Source organism: Symphodus melops, assembly GCF_947650265.1.
Source record: "Symphodus melops genome assembly, chromosome: 1".
Classification (NCBI taxonomy): domain Eukaryota; kingdom Metazoa; phylum Chordata; class Actinopteri; order Labriformes; family Labridae; genus Symphodus; species Symphodus melops.
In genome coordinates, this window is record NC_136691.1 from 20,293,472 (window position 1) to 20,316,925 (window position 23,454).

The window sequence follows — 23,454 nt, forward strand, 5'->3', positions numbered from 1 at the left end:
ACGTCACTGAATACGCCGCTGATTTCCCAGCAGCACTTGTGTGTAATTTGTTGTACTAATCAGGATTGCTTTGGACGGTGATTACCTTTAAGAAAACATGGTGGTCACAGCAAGGTTTTGCGTGATTTATTTTAGTCATGATAACCCGGCCACTAGCACCTGACACGAGCACTTCTTTCTTTATGATCAGCATGCAGTAGGAGCTACTGGGACTGTTTTTTGTGTTTGGTACACAAAGAACTGGTTCTCGATGAGGCACTGGCTCCGAAACAGCCCTGGAACCGACTTGGTGGAAAACAGGTGAGACTTCTTCTCAGTCAATCTATTCATTTTCCTAATGTTCCTAATGTTTGCTAATGTTCTCCCTCTCCAGTTTCAAGCCTTCACACATACAGCATGATGATCATGTATTAAATTAAGGTCCCATTAGTATTCAAAGAGACCAGAATGAGGGGTGGAGTCAGGGCGGGGCTATCACAACTTCCTTTAATATGTCTTTGGTTTCAGTTGTGATTAAGGAAACTTTTAGAAGTGGCCTTGTTTGCATTTTTTATCCCATTTGAAATGACAAATAGCATCCCAATTCAAATCCCTGAGAACAACGAATGCACCTTGCTAATGTCACATCTGCTAACCCTTTACTTTTCTCCAGCTCCACCCTTTTCTGGCTCCAGGAATCATGGCAACAGAATTCTCTGCACCACCAAACATGAGCTATAGAAGAGGGTCTTTTTTAAAACCGTCGTCCTGCGTCACTGTGAGTGACTCTTGGAGCTGAAGAACTTTCTAGTAAGGATAACTGTTAAATGTCACTGCTGCTGGCTTTGTTATGCTGGTTGCTGCTACACTCAATGCATTAAAATATTTCTACACATGCAGGAGGGGAATAAACTCTTAGAGTGTTTCCTGAGTCCAGCCACGTAATGAACTGCTGTTTGTAGAGAAAAAAAACAAAACACGCCCCGTTCTGTGTGAGACCGTTTTTACCAGAACACTTACATGCTCAATGTACGGTGGCCTTGAAGGTCAACTGCTATTTCATGAACGCAAAAAACACGTCACCTATAGTGCAAACATATTTAATGAGACTCATATACATTTAAAAATAAATGTAAAAATATTTCATAAAACATCAAAAACACTCACCTTCTTATGAAAAAAAAGCACAACTTCTGTGAAAAATATTTAAACTTTGTTTTGCAGTATCATAAATAAAATGTGTGTGTGTTTTATAAAATACGTTTTTATGCAGTAAAATGTTTTTGGGGTCTGGTGAAATGTTTTTGCAACCATGAAATATTGTGCAGTTGACCTTCAGGGCCACCGTAGCACCGTCAGTACATGCTCACATAGAGATCAGATCAGTTTCATTATAAAAACCTGGTTTAAAGTAACAAAACTTATAACCTTCAAAAAAAAGCCCTGGGAGTTTAAAGATGCAACAACACCAACATCATGTAATCCAAGCTCTGCCTATAATCTGTTACAAGCCCTTAGATACAGTTTATCAAGCCCCGATCCCTAAAAAAACAAGCGGCAGATTACAAACTGTTAAGTCCAAACGTTTCCAGGTGTAGCTGCTTCCTGGCAAACATTTGACATCCTTTAAGTTCATCACAAGGTACAAAAATGGCTCCATGGTAAAGCCACGAAGGGTAACTTGTTTACTGTGGACTAAAGCTAGTCGAGTTTTTGTTCTCAGCTGGTCGTCACTGGAATAATGCCAAAGACCTGATTGGAGGCTGTTTGTGTTACAGGTATACATGTTTTTGTTTCTTAAGGTGCACTCTACCTGAAGACTACCTCCAGTCTGAGCATCCTCCAGAACAACTTGAAGTCTATTGCACACGTCTCCGCTCCGTTATCACTGCCTCTGGTTTCCACTTTGACGAGTCTGGAGGCTGAATTCAACACTCGCAGTGTTCACAGGTCACTGAGCTGCAGGTCTGTGTTAGCAGTAGATGGACCAGTAGATGACGTTGAAGAGGATGTAAGATGCAGGAAAAAGGACTCTGGAGTATTTGTCTATGACGTGCGTGTCGATCCACACGTTGCTGTACGCGCTGGTGCCCACGTGCCCGGTGATCTGGTCGCTCTCCATCGCCAGCTGCACCAGCATCCTCTCCCGCTTGACGCCATTCTCCCCCGGCATGCCGTAGTTTCCTGAATTGTTCGCGTCCACCTCGCTGTAGCTGGCGGACATCATGTCAGGATGAGCTAAACCACACGTACATGGCAGCTGTGGGGAGACAACATTTGGTTATAGGCGCTCCAAGAACACGACAAGTCTTTTCACCCAAGAAACGTATAAGTCAGATTTTAGTACTATCTAGTTTTAAGAGGAAAAAAACCTCAGATAATAAGACAATGAAACCTCTGCATACGGCCTGCAAACATCAACACACCGTCCTCATGTTTGGAGTTGAAAGGGATCAGGACAGATCAATATACATGTCTGCAAGTCCTCCAACGTGTTTATTACTGCAACCTGGGGTACGGTCAAATAGTCCATTTTTGTTTGAAAGGGTCTTTCTGTACATGATAAGGAAAGGAGCTTCACTGCTTCCTTCATTATCTCCTTTAGTGAAGGATACATTGGACCATTCTTTACAAAAGGACAAAAGAAAATATGACTAACGCGTGACCTCTGACCACGAGGCAGAAAGACCTCCGGTAAGACCTCTGATAATTTAATTAAATTACCATTTGCGAATAATTCTGAAAATATTTCAGGGTGTTAATAAAAATATAACTCTGTGTTATTCCCGGTCAGTCCTCTTCCTCGCACCGCAAAACAATCAAGAAAGTTATCCAAAAGGCAACCTGCTCAGGAACGGGCAAAGTGTTCAGTTACCATGGTGATCTATTCAAGTCAGACATGAGTGGCTTCATGGTCTCCTGAGTTACCGTGACGTTAATCTCAGTAACAGTAAGCTTTATGCCTTAAAGGATGCAAGTGTTTATTAGGAGCCTCTGACTTCCCACGTTGAGTTCAAAGATGATTTTTTTGGACTTGAGGTGCTCCGCAGCTTGTAGTTCTGTCTGTTTGAAATAATCTCTCTTCACATCATGCTGCGTGGGACGTCTTTGTTTTTGTTCTTTTTCGCATGCGGCTCAGTTCAGGACCAGGATCAATTCACACAAGAGTCTTATAGAGGTTTTACAAAGTAAAGTGAACAGCACAACCATAACTGACTGAAACACAGCCTTATTAATGTCTCCATCCTCAGAACCATGACAGTAGTCTGGTTTAAACTGACATGGTGCTTTTAAGTAACCGCTCAGATAATAAACCAGCTGACTCGTACTTACCCTCTCTCTTTGCTTCCTCTCCTTGCGTTCCTGCAGGGTGGACAAGTAGTTGACAGCGGCGTACTCTATCACAGACAGGAAGACAAAGACGAAGCTGACCCACAGGTAAATGTCCACAGCTTTGATGTAGGACACCCGTGGCATGGAGGCGTTCACTCCCGTGATGATGGTGGACATGGTGAGCACCGTGGTTATGCCTGAAACATGACAAGTTCAGATCAGTCTTTATTTGATATCTCTGAAAACACAACACGAGCTAACCCGTCAGATACGGTTCGATATGACGTGACTTCAGCTGGTCCCTGTGATGTGAGGGAAAGTCAATTAATGTTCCAGCACACGAGTTTATTGTGAGTCATCAGAACAATTTAATATGGATGTACACGAAGAGGAAAGAAAAATAAACATCAAAATATTTTTGAGAAGACTTCTTGCCTTAATTAAGAATTTGGCCTTAATTATATTTTGAATTAAACAAAATAATAAGACAATCATATCCACATTGGAATTTGTGCCTGTTAACGGAGTAACACGTCAGTCTGACACCTAGCGCTAAAAGGGTACTGCAGTCTGTATTCAACACACTGGCCCCTTCCTCGCCCCTTCCTCCCGAGAGTCGATGCTCATGCTGAAGCTTCAGTGTTTAGACTCCTCTGCTCGCCTCGTCTTGAAACAGTCCTTCACAGAAGCATCTCCAATTTTTATCTTAGTTTTACCACGTGGAGGTAATTATAAAAAAAATGACAAGGCTTTTTTGGTCAGGTAAAATCAGTTCTATCTGAACCAGTTTGCTTCTACGCTTCGCATATTTATCAACCCTATTTGCTGGCAAACCAAGGAACTTTCAAAAGGAAGTGCTTGAGCATGGATTGGACACTCACTCTAGTCAAACAAAGGGGGTGTAGTGTGCTAAGGCATACAGATTCCCTAAGTGTGAGCACCCTCCCTTTAGATTCTGGTCCTGAATGTTTTGTTTTTATTTTGACTAGAGAAGGTAGGCGGTCTAAAGGCACAGCCATCCAGCCGTGTTGTGCCTGGAGCCTCAATTTGAAAGATAAACAGCAAACCAACAGGTATTGCTGCGATGGGAGTGAGCAAGAACTGATTCAGATAGAAGTGATTGTTCCCGAAAAAGCCTGCTTCTAATAATCTCCACGAGCAGGAGAGAGGTTAGAACTGGCTGATGCAGAACTGGCTAAACACTGAAGCTTCAGTTTTTGCAATATGGTAACTTGCACGAGCATTAGATGTAGGTAGGGAGGGGTGAGGGAGCTTCAGTGTTTGAATAAAGACCACAGTGCCCTTTTTAAATCCTCCTGGTCACAGTTACATATTGCTCCTTCACTTATGTTAAATTGTGTTTATTTTGACAAAAACTCTCGTGTTCTTGTTTTCTTGTGTATGCAGTATCTTCCCGTCATCTTATCGTCACAATTGTAAAGTTAAGCAACCTCACCTAGCGGCACCCTGGCAGGGACGGCCCTGCGGTCGATCCAGAAGGACACCCAGGACAACATGACCATCAGCGTGGCGGGGAAGTAGGTCTGCAGCAGGAAGAAGAAGATGTGACGCCGCAGAGTGAAGGTGATGTACAGACGGTTGTACCAGCCTGGAGACAAAGACATAAAGCTGTTAGATGACCTGTAAGATGAGCTCCCTGAATAGACGGGTATTCGGTACCTGTCAGTACCTGTGCTGCTGTAGAAGGCCAGCTTGGTTGTGGTGTGAAACTCCTGGATGAGAAACTGGGAGAGAGAAATCCTCTCGTCTGTGTTTAATGACCTGTTCCCGTCCTTCCAGTACAGCATCAGGTCATCATCTGTGTACGCATCTGGAGAGACAAAGACATGCAACTGAGTATCTGCAGAACACATCATATTTATCAACGTCATTACCTTAATCCAGCAAACACACAGTCATGAAAAACAGAAGGAATTCTCCACTGCTTTTTTAATGAGCACAACACTTCCTTCACTTTACAGGGATAGAGGAATAATCAGAAAATAGTTGGCCGAACATGTGTACACTTACAGCTCTCTATCTCCAAAGAACACGTCTGCGTATCGAGAGGAAAGCGACTCAGGTCCATGCTGCACATGGATGTGACCGTCACCCTGAAAAACAATGAAGGGAGATGGTTATCAAGGAAAAAAAGAAAAGCCTGCACATTTACTCAGTGCTACAAAATGTTTAATTATCACAACGTTTAGATCCAGTTGTTTTTGTAAGGTGACAGGTACAACTCAAACATACATACAGTATATGGACATGTGCAAACATTAATATGATGGATGGCAGGTAAAGCAAAATGAAAGAAAAAAAGAAATTCAAAAACCACCACAGCAAATTTGTAAAAATGCCAAGAAAAGTGCGATCATACGATTATTAAAACATAGTGGAGGTGATTGTGAAATGTCCCTCCTCAGCCACCATAGCTCCTGGTTTGTGGCAGCACCTCCTACTTCAGTAATCTTGGTTTAGTTATTTTACTATATTAGCAGTTTAGAGTTTATAAACATGAGGCTGCTTCATCTGCCTTTTGTTCCCCGAGTCATGAACCTTTTCTGCATGGAGTTTGAGTTCCTCAGGTGTCTAGTCTGCCGTCTTTAAGTACTCTGAGCTAACTGCACTGAATAAGTAATAGTTGAACCGATCATTGTGTTTGTCCTGCCTCAGGTCTCAGTTCAGGACAGGTTTGTGTTAACACTCGAAAGGGGCCAGTGATCGTGTGCAGGACTCTGCACTCCTCAGGTAAATAAACCTCTTCAACAACTTTGCAGCCATTAGTCTATCTTACTGCTGTGGGATGAAGCAATCTATGGGAGTAAATCTTTGACCTTTTATCTTTATTGGAGCCCCGTAGATGTAAAACACGGCCTGTAATTAAAAACTACAAACAAAGATGTCTGTAGTTTTGATTTAGTGATTGACATTATAAATCAATATCCATTATTTCCTCATGCATGTGCAACCTCCAGCAGGGCATGACCCCTCCTTGCTAAAAGGCAGAGATGATGTGGGTGGAGGTCTTCTGCAGAGAGATGATAAATGAAAACAGATAATCCAGCTCACAGGAGCAGAGACGACCACGCGGTATGCAGTATGCTCAACAAACTGTCAACCTCAATCTGCCTGGTTCTGGAAAACCTCCAACGAGCGCCAACAGCCAGATTAACCGGGGTCATGCAATGAGGATGCATGATCATATCTGCTTCTGTATTTGCAATCACATAAACACCATATACTCCCAGAAGCGCACACCCATAGTCCACATAAAGACCAAACTTACAACAAAGTCCCAAAAAGATGACTAACTTCACATGTGAAAAGTGTATTCAATTCAAAATCTATAGGCTGCTCCATCACCACCCTCACAAATAAAATCCAGATATTTCACTCTTTGAATGTTGCTGAATGCAGATTGATGGATGTTGTCTTCGTGTCCGTCCGTCATGAAGGCATCGCTGTGCCCCCGGGGTCTGAAGAGGAGGCAGATGGCCAGCTGTTAATCTCTGCCAGACTCTGTAACGTGGATTACTGAATCAACTCTCTTGGCTCCGAGCCTCCTATCGCTCACCAGAATTACAAGTTCCTGCTCGGGGGTATTAGCGCTCGTAATTGGCAGAACTTCATCCCCTTTAATTCAAGTCTTGTACTGTGGCAGCTGGAGCCACTTTGTCTTGGTGGGACGGCTGAACGTAATTACATCCCTGAACACCCACTAACATCATAACCTGCCCCACTGACTAAGTACAACATGGACTTCATGTGTCTTGTACTAAAGAACGTTACAGATAATTCAAAGCTGTGTTCCCTCTACCAATTTTAGGGGTTTGAGGGTCAACAACCCAACAGGACCGCCCACAATTAAAAAACATATATTACTATCATTATTATTTATGGAATTAATTTATGTGCACTTGTTTTATTCCATCAGAGCATGGATGTCTTTTCACTGTCTTGTTCATCCAATAGGGAAATACATTTCCACAATACCAGTGTTATGCTGATAAATGCATCCCCACTGAAAATTGCACGCACCTCCCAATTTAAAATATCCCAGAAAGAATTTTGCATCCACCATTTCATAGTTTCTACAGGCACTTTTTCCGCAGGCTGATGAAAATCTTCTACCGGGTCATCAGAATAAAACACATTAGTGCTGATTTGATGACTTCCAAGTTGAATGCTTAAGGTTCAGTGTTCAGAAAAAAAGAAATTCGCTAAGCTCAGTATTTGCAGCATCAAGATGCTAGTGTAAAAAAAGATAAGCATGACTTCAGAAGGCAGATGATGACATCTCCATTTGACCTGGACCGTCATGATTTCAAGCTCCGTTTTCTGGCCATGCTTGCAAAACTCTTCTCGTCTCTATATGGGTCAATCAATGTTGTTGCCATGGTCGTCGCTGTTTTAACCAGTAGAGAAACATCCCTAATGCACTGTGAGTCAAAGTTCAATACTGATCCGTCTGTTGAGTGTCAATCAACCATTAAGCCCTAACGAAATTTCACAACTCTGTAGGCTAGCTGTGAAACTAAAAAGGAAGTCTGCATTTTCAAAGAGACAGTGAATATGTTGTTTTTGGCACACACTGAAAGTGTCCAGTTTTAGAAATGTCCACATACATTCATTAAAACACGCACACACACATGGCAGATACAGGGAAGTAGCACTGTGGCGACCTACTTCAGTGAGACAAACACTGGTGACAACCATCTTAACAAGCTTCTTGTCTTGAGTGACTACTGCAGGACACCGATATGTGGACTGATACAACACAATACAATACCATTATGGACTCTCAACAGGAAACTTGTCGCCACAGCTTGCACAGTTGTTACATGGATACACATATATAAACATGGGTTAACACGTTACACAACGACAAACACATTAACAGGACCACATAACAACTATAGCAGCCAATACAGAAGTCAATGTGGGAGTCTGTGAAGTGCTTCAATAGCCGAGGGGACAACACTCTTTGACCTGATTGGTTTGGGTCCTGGGCTATGCTAAGTGCTCTGTGTGCCAGGACGTTGTGGGTTTTTCGGTAAAATGAAGATGTTCCAATTTGGAGGTTTGAAAATTTCAGTCAGCCTAACTAAACGTTCATGAAGTATAAACTTCATAAACTTTGTCATCACAGATCTGACCCTAGAAATCGTGCTACACGTTACAAACAGACAACACCGTTTTCCTTAAGTGTCCTGGGAGTTGTCAAGGAGACGGATTGATTGCGTTGCTAAAGCTCCTCTGTGGTGGGTTCCCTTCACCCCCCATTCTCGGTACAGTCATATCGAAGCAGAGACGTGACAGTGATGTAATTATGGAGCTTTAAACCGGCAGCCTGAAGGGGGCTTAACCGTCATTTCTCATAAGGAACAAAATCTCGTTCATATATTTTTTGATTAACTTTCTGTGAATGCGTCTCTGAATAATATTAACTTCATATTCAGTCCCCTCGTGTTCACAGTGGCTATTCTAGAGTATGTTGGGGCCCTTTGCAAAATCAACTAGGGGGTCCTCCAACCGGTGTTCATCCCCATCATGTCTGCCAGTGTCCCAACGCTTACTGTGCTTTCCAGCTTCTTTGATTCTCTCCTAAAGGTGGATCATTCTCCTTCATTTTTCTTTGTTGACTTTTATTGACACACTTTGTTTTTTACAGCAATAACACATGCAACGCTCAGCAGGGCAACAAGAGTGAGTGCTGTCCGATGGGTCTCCTTTAACAGGTCTCCCACTTCCGTGACAAGTTTGTACATATTGGCCCACTGCTTTGGTTTAAGTTTGTCAGCCCTCGGGGTTGCAGCAGTTGGCTGTCTTACTTGTTGACAAGCAGCATCTCTGCATGTTTACAGCATGAGGGGACATGCTGATGTGTTTTATTGATCGGTATCTAATAAATGTTATGATGTGACTTTTAGCTTTATAAAGTTACACAACAGGGGAAACCTTAAAATCTCCTTATCATAATTGTTTCCCCACCTTTTTTGACTTCACAATACTCTGGAGACTTTTTGCTCAGATTCATTTGTCTTCAATCATACATTTTCTACTGTGTTGCAAGTAAACATTAGTTTTAGACCACATTTAGACCTTTTGGTGTTTATAACTGTGGACAAAAGAAGAAACGCTGGGAGGATTTTTCAGCACAATGGATGAAAGACAGACTCTGCTAGTTTCTTGTTTTGGCATTGGCCCACAGTAGTCTGTGTTTAATGTATAATATACTACACATATATAATTTTTAGATAAATGAATTACACTTTTAAATGATTCCTTTTGAATTCCAAGTGAACCCGCGCGGTGTTGTGACCCTATGGTCGGGAACAGCTGGTTTAAAGTCTCAATCAAAACAATAACAAAGGATGACGTTGTGGCTGGCGGGAAATGATGAGTGACTGTCTTTGCTCCTTCATTAGTATCATGTATACACTGTTTACAACGTTGCATGTTGCTACTGATATAATGCACAAAATGAAAGAAAACTAACTGAAGTGTCCTCTGGCAGTGAATCAACGTTTGGCTCACCTGAGGCTGTAGAGGACTTTTCCATCGGGGTAAACCCGCAGCATTACGTTTTCTGTGGTGGTGTCATGTGTGAAGGACTTCTTGGAGTGGACAAAAAACATGTCGGGGACCCAGATTTTCTTCACCAGTCGGCTGTCAAAGGTCATGCTCTGGTTCTTGTTGCTCCTGAAGGAGAGGCGTGAGTCTTTCCAGTAATGCCTGAGGTACAGCGTCATGGTGAAGTCCTTCAACAAGGAAATACACATCTGTTACAGCCCTATAAACACGAACAACATCTTTCATTTACGAAACAATTCAGACAGGGCTTACCATATCCACCTCTGAAATAGCATCCAAACTTTCAACCTGAACATCCACTCCGACTGGGACAGCAGGTCCTGGAAAAAAATACACAGGAACTTTTTATTTAACGCGTGTTGACGACAGTGTAAGATAACTAAAAAGCAAAGGATGGTCAGAGTGCAGATGTAGAAACTAACTGGATTATCTGCATTTATTTAAAGGTTGTGACTCCTCTTATTGCCCATCATCTTTTATTCAAACCATTTAATCTGCTCTTAAGGGCAGGCTGTTTGTGATTTGTCTCTAATTTCTATAAACACAGCATCATCATCATCATCATCATCATCATCTTCAGGATTACGTATCTTTGTGTCCGGTATCTTTGACTCTAAATGAGACCATCCTGTACTTAATGGACCTCATGCTGTGTTGAAGAAGACTTGAAACTAGAGCTTGAGACCATCAACTTGTTTGGAAAATATTTACTGAAGGGAAATAATCTACAGACAAGGAGGAACATTTTCTTTAACAAAACTCAGTTCTCAAAACTTAAGGGGAAGGATATAATAGGTGTGAACTTCATCCTTCTCTTCAAACATGAACTGTTTGTTGTGTGATGAAAATGTTCACTAAAAGTGTTGTTTTGGTTCACTTTAGCGTCACCCTTTTTATAGATCTAATTCAATAATAATAATAAAAAAACTTTAAAAAAGAAAGAAAGAAAGAAAAAGCCCCAGGTGATTTCTGTGATCTGATTGGTCGCAGTCTGTCTTTGCGTGTGCATCCTGACATGAGGTGATTGCTGACTGAGTGTGCTGTGTCACAGGATGTTTTTATTAATGAGCACACACAGGTTACCAGTTCTGTGTTTAGTGTCCAAAAAGTGTGAGGCTCAAAATGTGTATATCGTATGTAAAAATCTGGGCTGATGATTTTCTCCTTGTATGTTGTGTGTGATTTTTTATTTGAGTGGGGCAGAAAATTTAAAAACCTTTTTCTATAAATCATGTCCAAAGTTTGAGTTAACATGTTGATGATGGCTTCATTACTTTGTATATTTAATTGAACAATAATGCCTCCAAAAAACCCAACAACAACACAAGTCAACCATTTCATTTCAAATCATTTCACTTTATATCTGGTAGATTTTTCAACAGCATCTTTTTCCTTTTAACTCTCTGCTGGGCAGCTATCCTTCACAGGGTTCAAGCAGATACAGACACTGACAGCTGTCAGCAGAATACAGACTTTCAAACATAAAGAGGGGGAATTTAAAAATCTCACAGATTCAGGCTCTGAGCGGTGCTTCCGTGGCAGATTTAGATGGAAGTTATTGAAACCTAAAGCTACAGACTGCTGCAGCTCGGTCATAATTAATCACAGCAGCGTGGATCAGACTTAATCCCACCCTGTTATGTCATCTCTACCGACCAGAGCTGGACTCGCCCTCCGCCCACGTCCACTTGAGTGTATAGATCGGATGGAGAGGGTGGATGGGGTGAAGTCTAAACCGACAGATGTGGCTAATGACTCGTCTGGAGGTTGACTTTAAGCTGAAGTATCTTGGAGCAGAGGTCTAATGGCACTCCGTTCAGATTAATAAACCTTCTCACCTCCGAACCCCGGCCTCATGGTGAAGTCTTGGTCGTCTATGCTCAGCAGCTGCTCAGACTTTGTTCCCCAGGCCTTAGTGATGTCTGGACTCCTTTTCAGCATGGAGCTGATGACAAAGAAAACAACATCCATCAAATTTAAGGGGGGCTTGGCCTTCATTCTAGAGATAGGCTTAGTGGATAAAGTCAGAACTCAGGGAGAGAGAGAGAGCGAGAGTGGAGGGTGACATGCGGGACAGGAGCCACAGGTCGGATTCAAACCTGGGCTGCCCACTTAGAGGACTACAGTCTCCGCACATGGGGCGGTCCCACTAACCACACGGCTGGTAATTCATAGCACGTCTTATCCTGGTTGGACTTTGTTTAATATTTACAGTAGTACTTATACACTATCAGGGACCAGATTATTTTTGTATAACACACACTTCTGGTTTTGTTGTTGAAGAAGCAAAAGTACTATATCGCACTTATTCAGTTTGGACGTAAGGTAAAGCTTTATTTTCTGTGCATCCTGCACAATTTCAGACCAATTTAGACCCGTTTTGAGTCGCATGAACTTCATCCTGATCCTGCATTGTTCATTGAACCACGATCACCAATCACGGCCCGATCAGCTGCTCCCAACCAGTCTGGGGATTTTTTCGCATGTTCGATATTTTGGTTGAACTCGTGATAAGTTTATTACATATTCTATGCAAGGTAGTACAAAGAATTATCTACAGTTTGAACTATTTTAGTCATATGTGTCTAATAATAGTTCAATGACAGATTTTCAACATGCATACAAACATAAACAGCTACGGCCTTGAACCAATGGAGATCAAACAGAGGAACACTGAAGGAGTTGTTGTGGATTTAGAATTATTTAATTGACCTGCAACAAATATTGTTCTTTAAAGGAAGTGAATCAGATTAAACGTAGTAATGAGCACCACAAGGAAGTTGTCTTGGGCCACTGCGAGAGCAAAGCCTTGACTGCAGGCTCACAGTTCATATGAACATGGCTTGATATATAAAATGCAAAGTGGATGATAGATACAGGTTTCTCTCTGTGGCAAATGTGTAAACCATGTCCCTGACTTTTAGAATTAAAACAGAAATACATTTACCCCAACATGGATTTTATAGCTTGATTTTTCATAAATTTGCTAAATCATGAGGAGCAAACGAATCTGTCTTCAGAGCCACATCGCCTAACGTCTGTGCCTGCATTCATACAACCGCCCTCAACATCAAATTATTCCCTTCAAGTCTTCTAAACAATAACGTGACCAAGAAGGTGGTTAAATGATGACATTAGCTGTTGCTTAATGGTACATTTTACATTATTTTTTTTACTGAAAATGTGATTCAACAGCTTTCTTCTGGACGTCGGAGAAAGAAATCAGCAGAGGGGAATCACTTAATAAAATGGCCACATAATTAAAGTCTTTTTTTTGTTTTCAAACAAACATGAAAATAGTTCTACCCGTGTAGGCAGTGGCCAACACGGGTAGAACTATTTTCGTGCTATAATCCCACTGAGTGAAGCTGCGTTATTCTGCTCCTGGAGATTCTGCTGGTTAGCCCCTGTCATTGCTCTAATTACACACAAAACACACCCACTATAACGTTACCTGCCAATCCTGCGGCTGGATCCTTCCATCAGAGGCATTTCTCTTTTTGACCTGAACAAAGGAAAACACGTGTTAGATGGACTTGTTCTCAACATGGCTGAACTGAGAAACAGCCCATTGTCTCCACATGACGCCGGTTCAGGAACTCTAAATGCAAATCTTCTCTCTCTACAGTAATGTATGTGACATAGAACAGTGAGATCATGTTGCTTCACTTCTTTCATCATAAGATCTATGTTTCTCAATGATTTGTCAGAAATTTATTTAGCGGTCCTCCGAACATTTGAATAATTGACAGAGCGAATACGAGGTTTTTTAATTGAGTCCGCCTAAAAAATGTTTGTCCCCAATCACCACTGAAAAAAACTGAGAATAGGAAGTCCCCCCTCCAATCAGGCAAATAGCCAAACATAGTATCTAATGACGGAGTGGAGCTCAGGGTGACCAATCATGGGAGGGCTAGACAACACCTGGTCAGGCCCTGCTCGGTTTGAGAACAACTTTTTATAGAGATCTGGGGATCCTTTCTGTATTGTTGTCAAACACTTTGAATAACAATTTGAGCCTGTTAGAGACAAAAACATCAAGAGGTGAACACACTTTAAGACATCAAGACCCCAAAACATAAAATAGGATTGTTCTGATCTGTAATGATCCCAGAGATGACATGAGGATGTCATGTGAAACAACCAAATAGAGATTTTTGAAGTGACATGGTGCTTTCTGTCATTCGTTACATAACAGACTCAAAACCTCCTGAACGAAGGAGGGAAACTAAAGATCCCAGCAGGTATGAGGCCGCTCTGATCACCTCATGTAGGACTGAGAGAGGAAGGCAGGACAGTTGTGTTCTTTAAATAAGCCTCAGGAAACAAGTTCATCTGAACTCTCTCTGCAGAGGACGATGTGAGATTAGATGGTGCATAATAAAAATGTATGATTGCATAATAAGCACTGTCAGAATCGAATGGAAATGACGGCTGGGTTTACGTTTTCACTCAGCTTCCTCTGTACAACCTGCATGGCAGGAGACTGGAGGAACAGAGAGACAAATCCTGCACATTGTTTCATGAAAGTTTAACATCAAGCGTCCTAAATACACCAGAGAAAAACTGTCTCTGCTGTCTCGCTTCTATACCCTGCTGTCCTGGATATGTGGTACGTTCCAATTATAGGACCTTGGATCTCAGAGTGGGAAGTCACATCGGAGTCAACCGCATTCTAGTTTTTCAGAAAAGTAAATTGGAAGCCTTCGAGCGTACCATTGTTTCGATTCTGAGAGTGAAGTCCCGCCCACTGATCTGTGATAGGTCTGTAGCTTCAGTGGTCAAAAACATGAGGAACTATGAAGTTTCACGTCTACCTAAAACAGCATGCCGATGATGCAGGCTTCTTTTCAGAAAGGAAATAAGGAGCTTTCCCATCTCAGCGGAAAATGAGGGCGGGATGCAAGACCATTAAAAAAAAATGCTACCAGGTTTCTAACTCTGTTATTGTGGAGACATGCTTCTCACACCGAAGGCCTGAATCACACACGCGCACAAGCAGGACCTGTGGACATGCATTAATGGAGAGATGTTTGAGTGCTGCTGCAGCCCACTCTGGAAGCGCCCCTTAAGAAGACCTCCATATTTTAGGTCTGCATTGGGATTTGAACAGGCAAACCTCCAGTTTCCAATCCAAGTCCCTACAGACTGAGCTACTGCTGCCCAAATACAAAGCTCAATGCTAAAGGGTGAAATATTCCTTTAACCGAAGCCTTTGTGTCAAACAGTACAACAGGTGAACTGGCTGTGATGTGAACTATAAGGTCTTATACACTTCTAACTAGAGAACCTCAGCCCTCTGATCAAACTTAGATTGTACTAGAAGCAGGTGACCTGTGGACGTGGGCAGGACACAATGTGCCTCTTGAAAGTTGCTGCACGACTTCATGAACTTTAAAACGACTTTCGTAAGATGGAAAAGTTACAGATAGTTGATTTAGAAACTCAATAAAAATAGTCAATAGTTTTCATTCAGTCTGGTTTTGTAGGTCATAAAGAGGCATCAGGGTTAATGTACGGCTGTTTCATAACCACATAAACACTCCTAATGGGAGCTTCGATGCATTGCATCTCACCTCAACTGACCAACAGCAAAGCACTTACATAATGTCAAACATGAACAACAACAGCACTGAAACGGGGCCGCTGTCTCTCTAGTGATCACACCCTCTGACAGATGTGACGGGGTGGTTGACCTCGTTCGAACTATACACTGTGTTCTTATACTTAATACTTGTGTGCTCCCCCTTAACTAACAGCTTGGAGTGAAACTGAGAAATGATTAAGGAGCATTAACAAGAGGTCAAAGAGCTGATGAGCTTTGAAACCAAGTCTGCTTACTCTGTGGCCAAGTATTTTTTCAGCCTGAAGTCTGACTGAGCTGATGAGCAATCACAGCAGGATACGATCAGGAGAATTCACCATGTGCGAGTGGGAGGGGTGCTGGTGTTTATTAACTGTCACCCACTGCACATTAAGGGTGCGATCTCCGTGCAAGAAAGAACTGCATGTTTCCTGTTGTCCTGTATGTTCTTCTCTACTCTTTTGTTTATATTATGATTCTGTTGAACTACACACAGCACTGACATAAAGGCAAATATTCTCCTTATAGTGTTTTGGGGACCAATGTGTTACCCTTTATTATTTGCAGTGTAACTAGTAATGTATCCAGTTACAGTCCAGATTTCATAACGTTGTTACTGGCGTTAAAAAGACTCGTTACTCGTCTCTTTAAACTGTCAAACAGCTGAGAATAAGCGTTTAATGACGGCACAGTGGGCGATCATTCAGACGTGAGCTTTCTCTCTCAGAATTACCAACATTATTCCTCCAACCAGAGCAGGAAGGAGACTCTCCAAACAAACAGCTCCACGATCAGTAAGCTGGGCTGTTTTGTATTACCAAGCAGTGAACACGGAGACTCGTCAGTAAACGGCTCGCTGTGAGAGGAGAACAAGTTTATTCTGCCGTGTTGGCAAAAACATTTCAAACGCGGATGTGGATATTATCAATGCATCATTATCTCCTCTTTGTAAGATGAGCTCTCAAGCTCTGTTGAGTGAGAGAAGTGAGTGTCAGTGCATTGTAGAGCCCCGTCCGTCCCCTGATTTTGACGTTGATGTTCGCTCGCATCGCGTGCTGTTAGGACACGGTGTAACTAGTCGCTAGTTACTGTAACGTGCCCAACACTGCCTTTGCGGACTTTATTGCCTCGTCTGCCACTTCTGAGTCGTTAAAAAGCAGAAAATGGTAAGTTACCGTTGAATCATCAAAACGTTGTGTTTGTGCAGACAGAGACATAATCAGACCAGTTTAGTTTACACAGATTGTAAACAGGTTAATTTCTGCTGTAAAAACAGACTTTTTTGAATGTGCTGTGTCTGCAGCCACAGCTCCCATGTAGGCATGACAGCTCAGGTAAATCGAAAGGTGAGAGAAGCCTTTCACAGACTTGGAGAACTTGAAAGAAACAGAATAAATTATCACAGCATCAGAACTCAGACCTCCAAAATAAAACCGAGAGCCGCAGCATTAGAGCCACATTGATAGAAAAAAATTATCAAACTTTTATTAAGAACGTTATTATTAAATTAAAGGCGTAAATATACAAGTTTTGAGTCATTCATTTACACTATTTCTTTGTCAATCAATTTAAATCAGGTTAAAATTATTATTCTGAGAGATTGTATCACAAAAGTCAAACTGTCTGCATGAAAATGATGAAAGGGAAACCCGTAAAGCATTATCCTATGTCATAAAAGAGACAATGTCCTCCAAGTCACCTCCAATTTCCACATAGTCTGTTTCTTGTCCACTTTATTTTATTGATTTATTAATTTTATCTCAAAATCTGAATTTTTCTGCCCTTATAGCGTGGTCCTAACAACAAAATGTTTATCAGTGAGTGTAAAGATTATGTTGACAGCACAGTTGAATTATGTATTAATTGAATGTTCCTGCGACCTGAGGACGGAGGCAGGCTGTTCGTGAGATACCCTGTTGGTCATTTTTATTTAACTTTATGTTGGGTCTTTTTTCTTCAAATCATCAAGGAGAACTGAGTTGTGGATTTGAACTGAATGTTGGTGTGTGAAGAAAGTTTTCAGAACTTAAAATCCCTCACAGATCTGTTTTAGGTTTGCATAGCAGAAAGACGACATCGCATGTGAAACGTTCGTGCTTCACTAAAACACACCGTGAACTTGTGGACTTGGTTTCCGCCTGGCTGAGTTCTGTTAAAGCCACAACAATAGCAATAATTCAGAGAGCACATGAACACCGTTAGATTAGCGGTTATGTAATCTCAGTAAGTGATTTTTCTAAACAGGAGCATGTTTCACCTTTCCCTGCTGTCAGCTCTGATCACAGTCCTGTCGTTCAGGCAGAGTCCAAAAACACAACACTGGGTATGCTGGTGTCTTGGCTCTGTGACTGGGAGTTGGTGGTTTATCTCTCATGTGACAATTAAAAATGCATAAACATGTTTTGATCCACATCACAGCACTCTTTACTTAAACATTCGTTTAATTCTTTTATTTAATTATAATCACCATGGAAACTATTTCCCACTGAATGGATCGTGACAATATGCATCCTAAATCCTAAATAACAAAAAACAAAAATTAAAGACACACTTTCTGTTACACACCTGGTCCATTTAAAGGGACAGTGTGCTACTTTTGAAGTGGGGTTGTATGAAGCCCCCTGCAATCTTATAATTATCTATATTTATTAATCCACGGCACTTTTAATACAATGTGAAGTTAAACTCCTACATACTGTTCACAAATATGTTAGCACTGTTTCTGAACTGAAATTAATTTGCCTTAAAGGGATGCTTCACCCGTTGAAACATGAATCTGTATTGACTTTGGGTCAAATGTCGTAGAAAAGCGAAATCAATGTTGAAGTTGGTGTCTTCTTGACTGAGAAAAGCCAGAAAGTATCTTTTTGGCTCATGTGGGTGAAAAACAACAACTCCCAGAATGCACAGCAATGCAGGACACCACTGAAGCTACGTTGCTCTATTTGCAGTTTACTAATTCTGAGATTTCAGAAGGTATTGGCATCTTAGAAACTCCTGGCAGTAAGCGGACTCTCTGTCTGTGTCCATAGGCAAACAGGGAGAGTACCGACAACACCAGTCCAGCCCAGCTCGAGCCGGCCCGGGCTCCTCGTCCTAACCAGCAGCATCCTGTTCCCCCTTCAGTCTCTACTGTTTGTCGCTATACTGCAGTTTGTAGAGACAGACACGAACATCCGATTCAAGCACTTTTAAGCCCCGTTTCCACACAGCAGTCCGGTACGGATCGGTACAGTTTGGTATGGTTTGGTTTGATTAAGCCCGATCCCGTTTGTGTTTCCACAGCCACCCGTGCCCCATTGGGTAGGCGGCGTGTAAGCTGGATGATGATAGCCGCTGCGTAAATAGTGTCATATGATAGCAGCTAACCGCTAACAGCTATCCGCTAACTAATAAATTATAAACAAAGGAGAAAAACGCGACACAAACAAAACCAACGCTGAAAGACATCCAGCAGTTCATCTCCTCTGTCACTGTCATGTGACTCTTTATTACAAGAACTCAATCCAGCTTTGTTTCAGAGAAGACTGTGTGCTGCGAGGAGAAATACAGACGTAAACAATCAGCTGTGTTACAGTCAATGGTTTAAACACGGCGGAGTTTTGTTTGCCAACGTAACACAGGAAGTGATGATTCTTTCAACCAATCAGCGGACTGCAGTGTTTAGCTCCACCTTTTCAGGTCGGCTCCACATTCTTGGCACCCCAACGGAAGGGTCCTAAAAAGTGGGACGGTACGGATCGGTTATTTGGGAATCTTTCCCGGGATTAGTCTATGGAAACGCCACAAAATGCGCGCCTTACCAAGACGAACTGATATATTTTTCATTTATTTTGTTTCAATCTGCCACCTTGAACTGTGACAGAGGATAAACCCTTAGGCTTTCTTGTTTATTTTAATCCTCGACCATTTTACTTTTCTCCTATGGAGTCTAAGACCTTCAAAACCCTCTTCATCCATATCAAACATATGTTTTTCACCATTGTCAGTTCTTAGCTTTTTCCACATATCCTGTTTGCATAGCTTCCAAGCAAGATGGTAATAAAGTCCCACCCACTAATCTGTAATAGATCTGTAGCTTCAGTAGTCGATAACATGACAAACAAGTGATGTAGTTTCACCCCCTCTAACTTCAATAGCCCCAGATGATGCAAAATCAGGATGTTTGCCTCACCGGAGGCTCCTTTTCAGAAAAGCAATAAAGAGCTTTTCCGTCTCAGGGGAAAATGAGGGCGGGATACATGACCTTTCAAAAATACTACCAGGTGTCTATGATGCAAAGCTTAATGCAAATGGATGAAGTATCCCTCTCAGTGATTCCTGTGCTCCTTAACTTTCTTTGAATCCTGTCTGAGAGAAGTCCACTGAATTGTAATGTTTAAGTCTGAAGTCATTGTTTGTTTTCACACCAAACCAAATTTGTTCTTGTGTCTTTAATAAAAAGCTTTTAATGGGTCATTTGTGTTATGGAGTTATAATGATATCTATATCGGTTGCCTGAGGCTGTGATGGAGGGCCTACTGGGATGTCGCCCTGTTAAAGAATCCTTAGATCATGTAAATTAATAACAATTAAATAAATGAGATACTGTGTTGGATTTTTTTTTAGATGTTCCTAACTTGCACCAATAATTCAATTGATGCAATCTGTTCTCATAATTCATAATAACGTGGCATCATCATGGGAGAACAGAAGCCATAACAGACGAGGGAAAATACTTTTTACTCCTGCCAACATCAGCAGCATGTGCTTATTACACAAACAGACAGATTTGGCTCACTTAAGTTTTCAACAATAGTACATCAACAAGTTATAGATAAGTCAGAGGAAATAAGCAGAATTACATTTTAAAATGGAGCAAACTCAGACTGCAGAGGATGAACATCTGATGCTCTCTAAAGTTATTTATGTAGTTTGTACTCAAGGCAGAGCTTTGATTGTTGAATGAACTTCAAACAGAGTTTTCAAAACCAAGCGAAGAAATTACATATTGTGCTGACTCAGTTGAAAAGCTCTTAGAAACATGACAGGATATCCACCTCTTCAAAATAAAACATTTTAAAGTCGGTTTAATTAACTCAAAATGATTAAATTGCTCGGCTTGGCGCGTATTTACGCACGGCGCTTTATGAGTGTTGTGATGGACTGACCTGACGAGCCTGTACGGCTGCAGGGTTGTTCCTCTCTGTCGCCGATGTCCGGACACACCAACCATCCAAACCAGCAAGCTGAACAGCACCACGTCTGTGTGCATGGTGCCCAGCGTCTCCACACCTCTCCAATGGTCTCAAAGCTGCAGGTTACTCCCGCACCTGTTCCTGCACAGGACGCGCATTCCGCACTCACCGCTTCGTGCTGTACACATAGCTAGAATCTATAGGCTGCATGGATATCACGGTTTTTAATCTCACAGAGGAGGGGGCAAAGCATTTTATCCTAAACCTACAAATCCTTTGCGTCAGATGGCTCTCGGATTTGCTCGCCGCAGCCTGAACGGGCGGCACGTTTTCTCCCCCCCCCCCTTTAGAGCGGAAACTTTCAGCTCATCATGCAAAGGTAGAGGCTGACAGATGTGCAGCTCATGGGAGTGCAGGCTCTGCTCTGCTCTGCATGCACACTTTTGAATGCACAACATAACAAATAGTGAATTATCGGAGGAGGAAGAACGTCGCGTATTTCTCAGTTTGAAGCTTAGTGATCATATGGTGGCGCACTCTGCTACTCAGGTTCAATGTGGTAAGTCATCATAAAAAGACTAGGGTTTGCTTTATACACGTGACGTGTACGATATCTGAAACACACAGTAGTATAATTATTTAAAGTGCATTGCCAATTACCGATATGTAAGAGGAGTTATGTAACTGTGCCTTAATCCATGCGACTGTTACTGTATGAAATGTGGCTGGGTGACAGAGTGTGACATCAACAGGTCATTCAGGTTATTTCCTCTTAAGGGAGTTCTGCCGCCTGCTTTGGCCCATAGACTTTTAATAAAATAAATAATCTTTTTATTCTTGAGATTGTGAATCAATGATGATGATGAAGAATTTGTTGGACTCTCTCTTTGACACTGACACAAAAAAGTACAGCACAGACTTTTATTTACAAATGTAAAGAACCTGCCTAAAAGAAGAAGAAAGGAAATCAAAAAATATTAAAACAAACTTTTATCAAAGTCTTATAAGATCATTTCTCTTTTGATGCCTGTTCACCTGTGAGTCTGGTTTTGCTTGAACTTTCTGACTGTTGGTTGCATTATATGATAACAGACAGGGGCATCTCCAGGATTTCTGGGCACCATGAAAATGTGTTGCATGGGGTGTTGAAAAAAAAAAAAAATTCACATTACATAATTTACATAAACAAAACTACATTTCTGTTGGGCAGTGGGCCCATCAGAGAATAAACCTTCATAGAGGCAAATAAGGTGGTGAACAAACACATCTGGAATGACCTCCACCACAGTCCCAGCCAAGTGTATCGCTATAATCACACCTCCATCACACTAACAACGAATATCAGAAGCTTAAAATTAAGGTCTTCAAAAGTGGCGCCCTTTAATACTCTTCAATAACACATGTTCGAGGGCTTGATGCTAAGGACCGAGCCTTTCATGCAACTTCTGCTACTGCTAACAGGAGGAGGGAGGAGAAGACTCAGATTGATTCAGCACTGCAAGAACTATGAACTATTTTAATACTAATACCCCATATAGATGAGCCATTTGAACTCTTGCCTCAGAGTATTCAGCGTGGTGATGTGAATGCATTTTAAAAATAAAAAAAAGTCCCCATGGTGTTTAGTTCTCAGAGAACTCAAATGTGAATAGTTCCTCCTCCAAAAGTCCCCAGAACTATTTGGAAAACATTTAAGGTTCTCAAGACATTTTTAAAAATGTCCAGCTTTAACACACATCGGTGAGAGAAATGAGCTCCAGCTAAACTTGCTAAGATATTTAATCTGAGATGTATTTGTCCTTGATTGATTTACTGCTGTTTCCTGATTGTTCTGACTTGATTGTCCTTACTTCCCCTTTTGTATTATTATTCCTTGATGTACCATTTTTAAACTGATCTCTTAAGGCTGGTTCACACGGCAGGATTTTAAAATTGTCGGCCGATTTCCCAAACTTTAGAGACCACACGGCGATAAATAATCGGAGGTTTTACAGTTTTGTTCGTACAGTGTGTGGTGTGCGGCCACACGGCGACATCAACACATCACACAAGAACCGATTTCACTCGCGCACGTCCCCCGATCAGACGGGAAATCTTTCAAAACCTCTCGAGATCAAACGTGTTTCCAGAGTCAACAAACGGGCGAAGAGGATGTAATAGGGATCATTTGTGCTGTTTTTATCTGAAAAACACGTTTTTAAAAGAGGCGTCAGTTAAAGGAGTGGAGACAACGGGAGCATGAACTGTACTTGCTACATGATGATATGGAGGTGAGTTGTTGTTTTGCTACCGGTGTTTTCGCTACTACGTCACCTCGCTTTCTGATTGGCTACGCGTCACAGTCAACAGGCTCGTGCTCGGTTCCCCTCGGGGGGAAAACACCACACATGATAATAACTCAGGGCCATAACAATCCGACATGTTGAATATCCCCGATTTGAGATCGGAGCGGTCCTGACATTCTTAGGACTAGACGAGAACGGTCTTAACACACCACACACGGCAGGATGATCTTATAAGATTATCTTATGATGATCGGAGCGTCCTTAAGATTATCGGAAGGGGAGAATCGGGGCCAAAATCTGCATAATTATCCTGCTGTTTGAACCAGGCTTTAGTAACACTATGTACAGTAAGACTGAACGATTTTAGGAAAAGATTGAATTGTGATTTTTCTGGCAGAAATTGCGATTTCGATTTTTATCATGATGTTCTTCAAATCAAGCTTGTGCAATGTTCTCAATGTACAGTAACATTTACAAACATGACAGGAAATTACATCAT

At 41.7% G+C, this 23,454-nt stretch overlaps 1 protein-coding gene and 2 long non-coding RNA genes across 4 annotated transcripts; 2 read left to right on the forward strand and 1 right to left on the reverse strand.

The window, feature by feature from the left end:
* Window positions 1-1,197: 1,197 nt before the first annotated feature.
* Window positions 1,198-20,827, reverse strand: LOC306841769 (gamma-aminobutyric acid receptor subunit rho-1-like). Of its 2 annotated transcripts, XM_079371732.1 has the most exons (10): window positions 20,644-20,827; window positions 13,364-13,414; window positions 11,748-11,854; window positions 10,162-10,229; window positions 9,853-10,076; window positions 5,344-5,426; window positions 5,003-5,143; window positions 4,769-4,921; window positions 3,313-3,509; window positions 1,198-2,239 (listed from the first exon to the last, which is right to left on the reverse strand). In XM_079371732.1, exons 1-10 carry the CDS (start codon window positions 20,745-20,747, stop codon window positions 1,952-1,954), a joined length of 1,416 nt encoding a protein of 471 aa, XP_079227858.1. In that variant the 5' UTR covers window positions 20,748-20,827; the 3' UTR covers window positions 1,198-1,951. The 2 variants fall into 2 exon arrangements, with proteins under 2 accessions (XP_079227858.1, XP_079227857.1); XM_079371731.1 differs by having other exon boundaries at window positions 4,769-5,143.
* LOC306841778 lies at window positions 2,206-3,293 on the forward strand. Its single transcript, XR_013781584.1, has 3 exons — window positions 2,206-2,673; window positions 2,774-3,018; window positions 3,207-3,293. It is a non-coding gene; the product is annotated as an uncharacterized lncRNA (long non-coding RNA).
* On the forward strand, window positions 4,810-7,111 carry LOC306841782. Its single transcript, XR_013781585.1, has 3 exons — window positions 4,810-4,896; window positions 5,989-6,063; window positions 6,291-7,111. It is a non-coding gene; the product is annotated as an uncharacterized lncRNA (long non-coding RNA).
* Window positions 20,828-23,454: the final 2,627 nt, after the last annotated feature.

Bases quoted from the DNA above. Each gene is read 5' to 3' on its own strand.
- LOC306841769 (XM_079371731.1), bottom strand. From the start codon at position 20,747: ATGCACACAGACGTGGTGCTGTTCAGCTTGCTGGTTTGGATGGTTGGT. The intron at 11,855-13,363 runs GTAACGTTATAG...CTTTGTCATCAG, and splicing joins TCCAGCCGCAGGATTGGCAG to CTCCATGCTGAAAAGGAGTC. The intron at 10,230-11,747 runs GTGAGAAGGTTT...ATTTTTTTCCAG, and splicing joins CATGAGGCCGGGGTTCGGAG to GACCTGCTGTCCCAGTCGGA.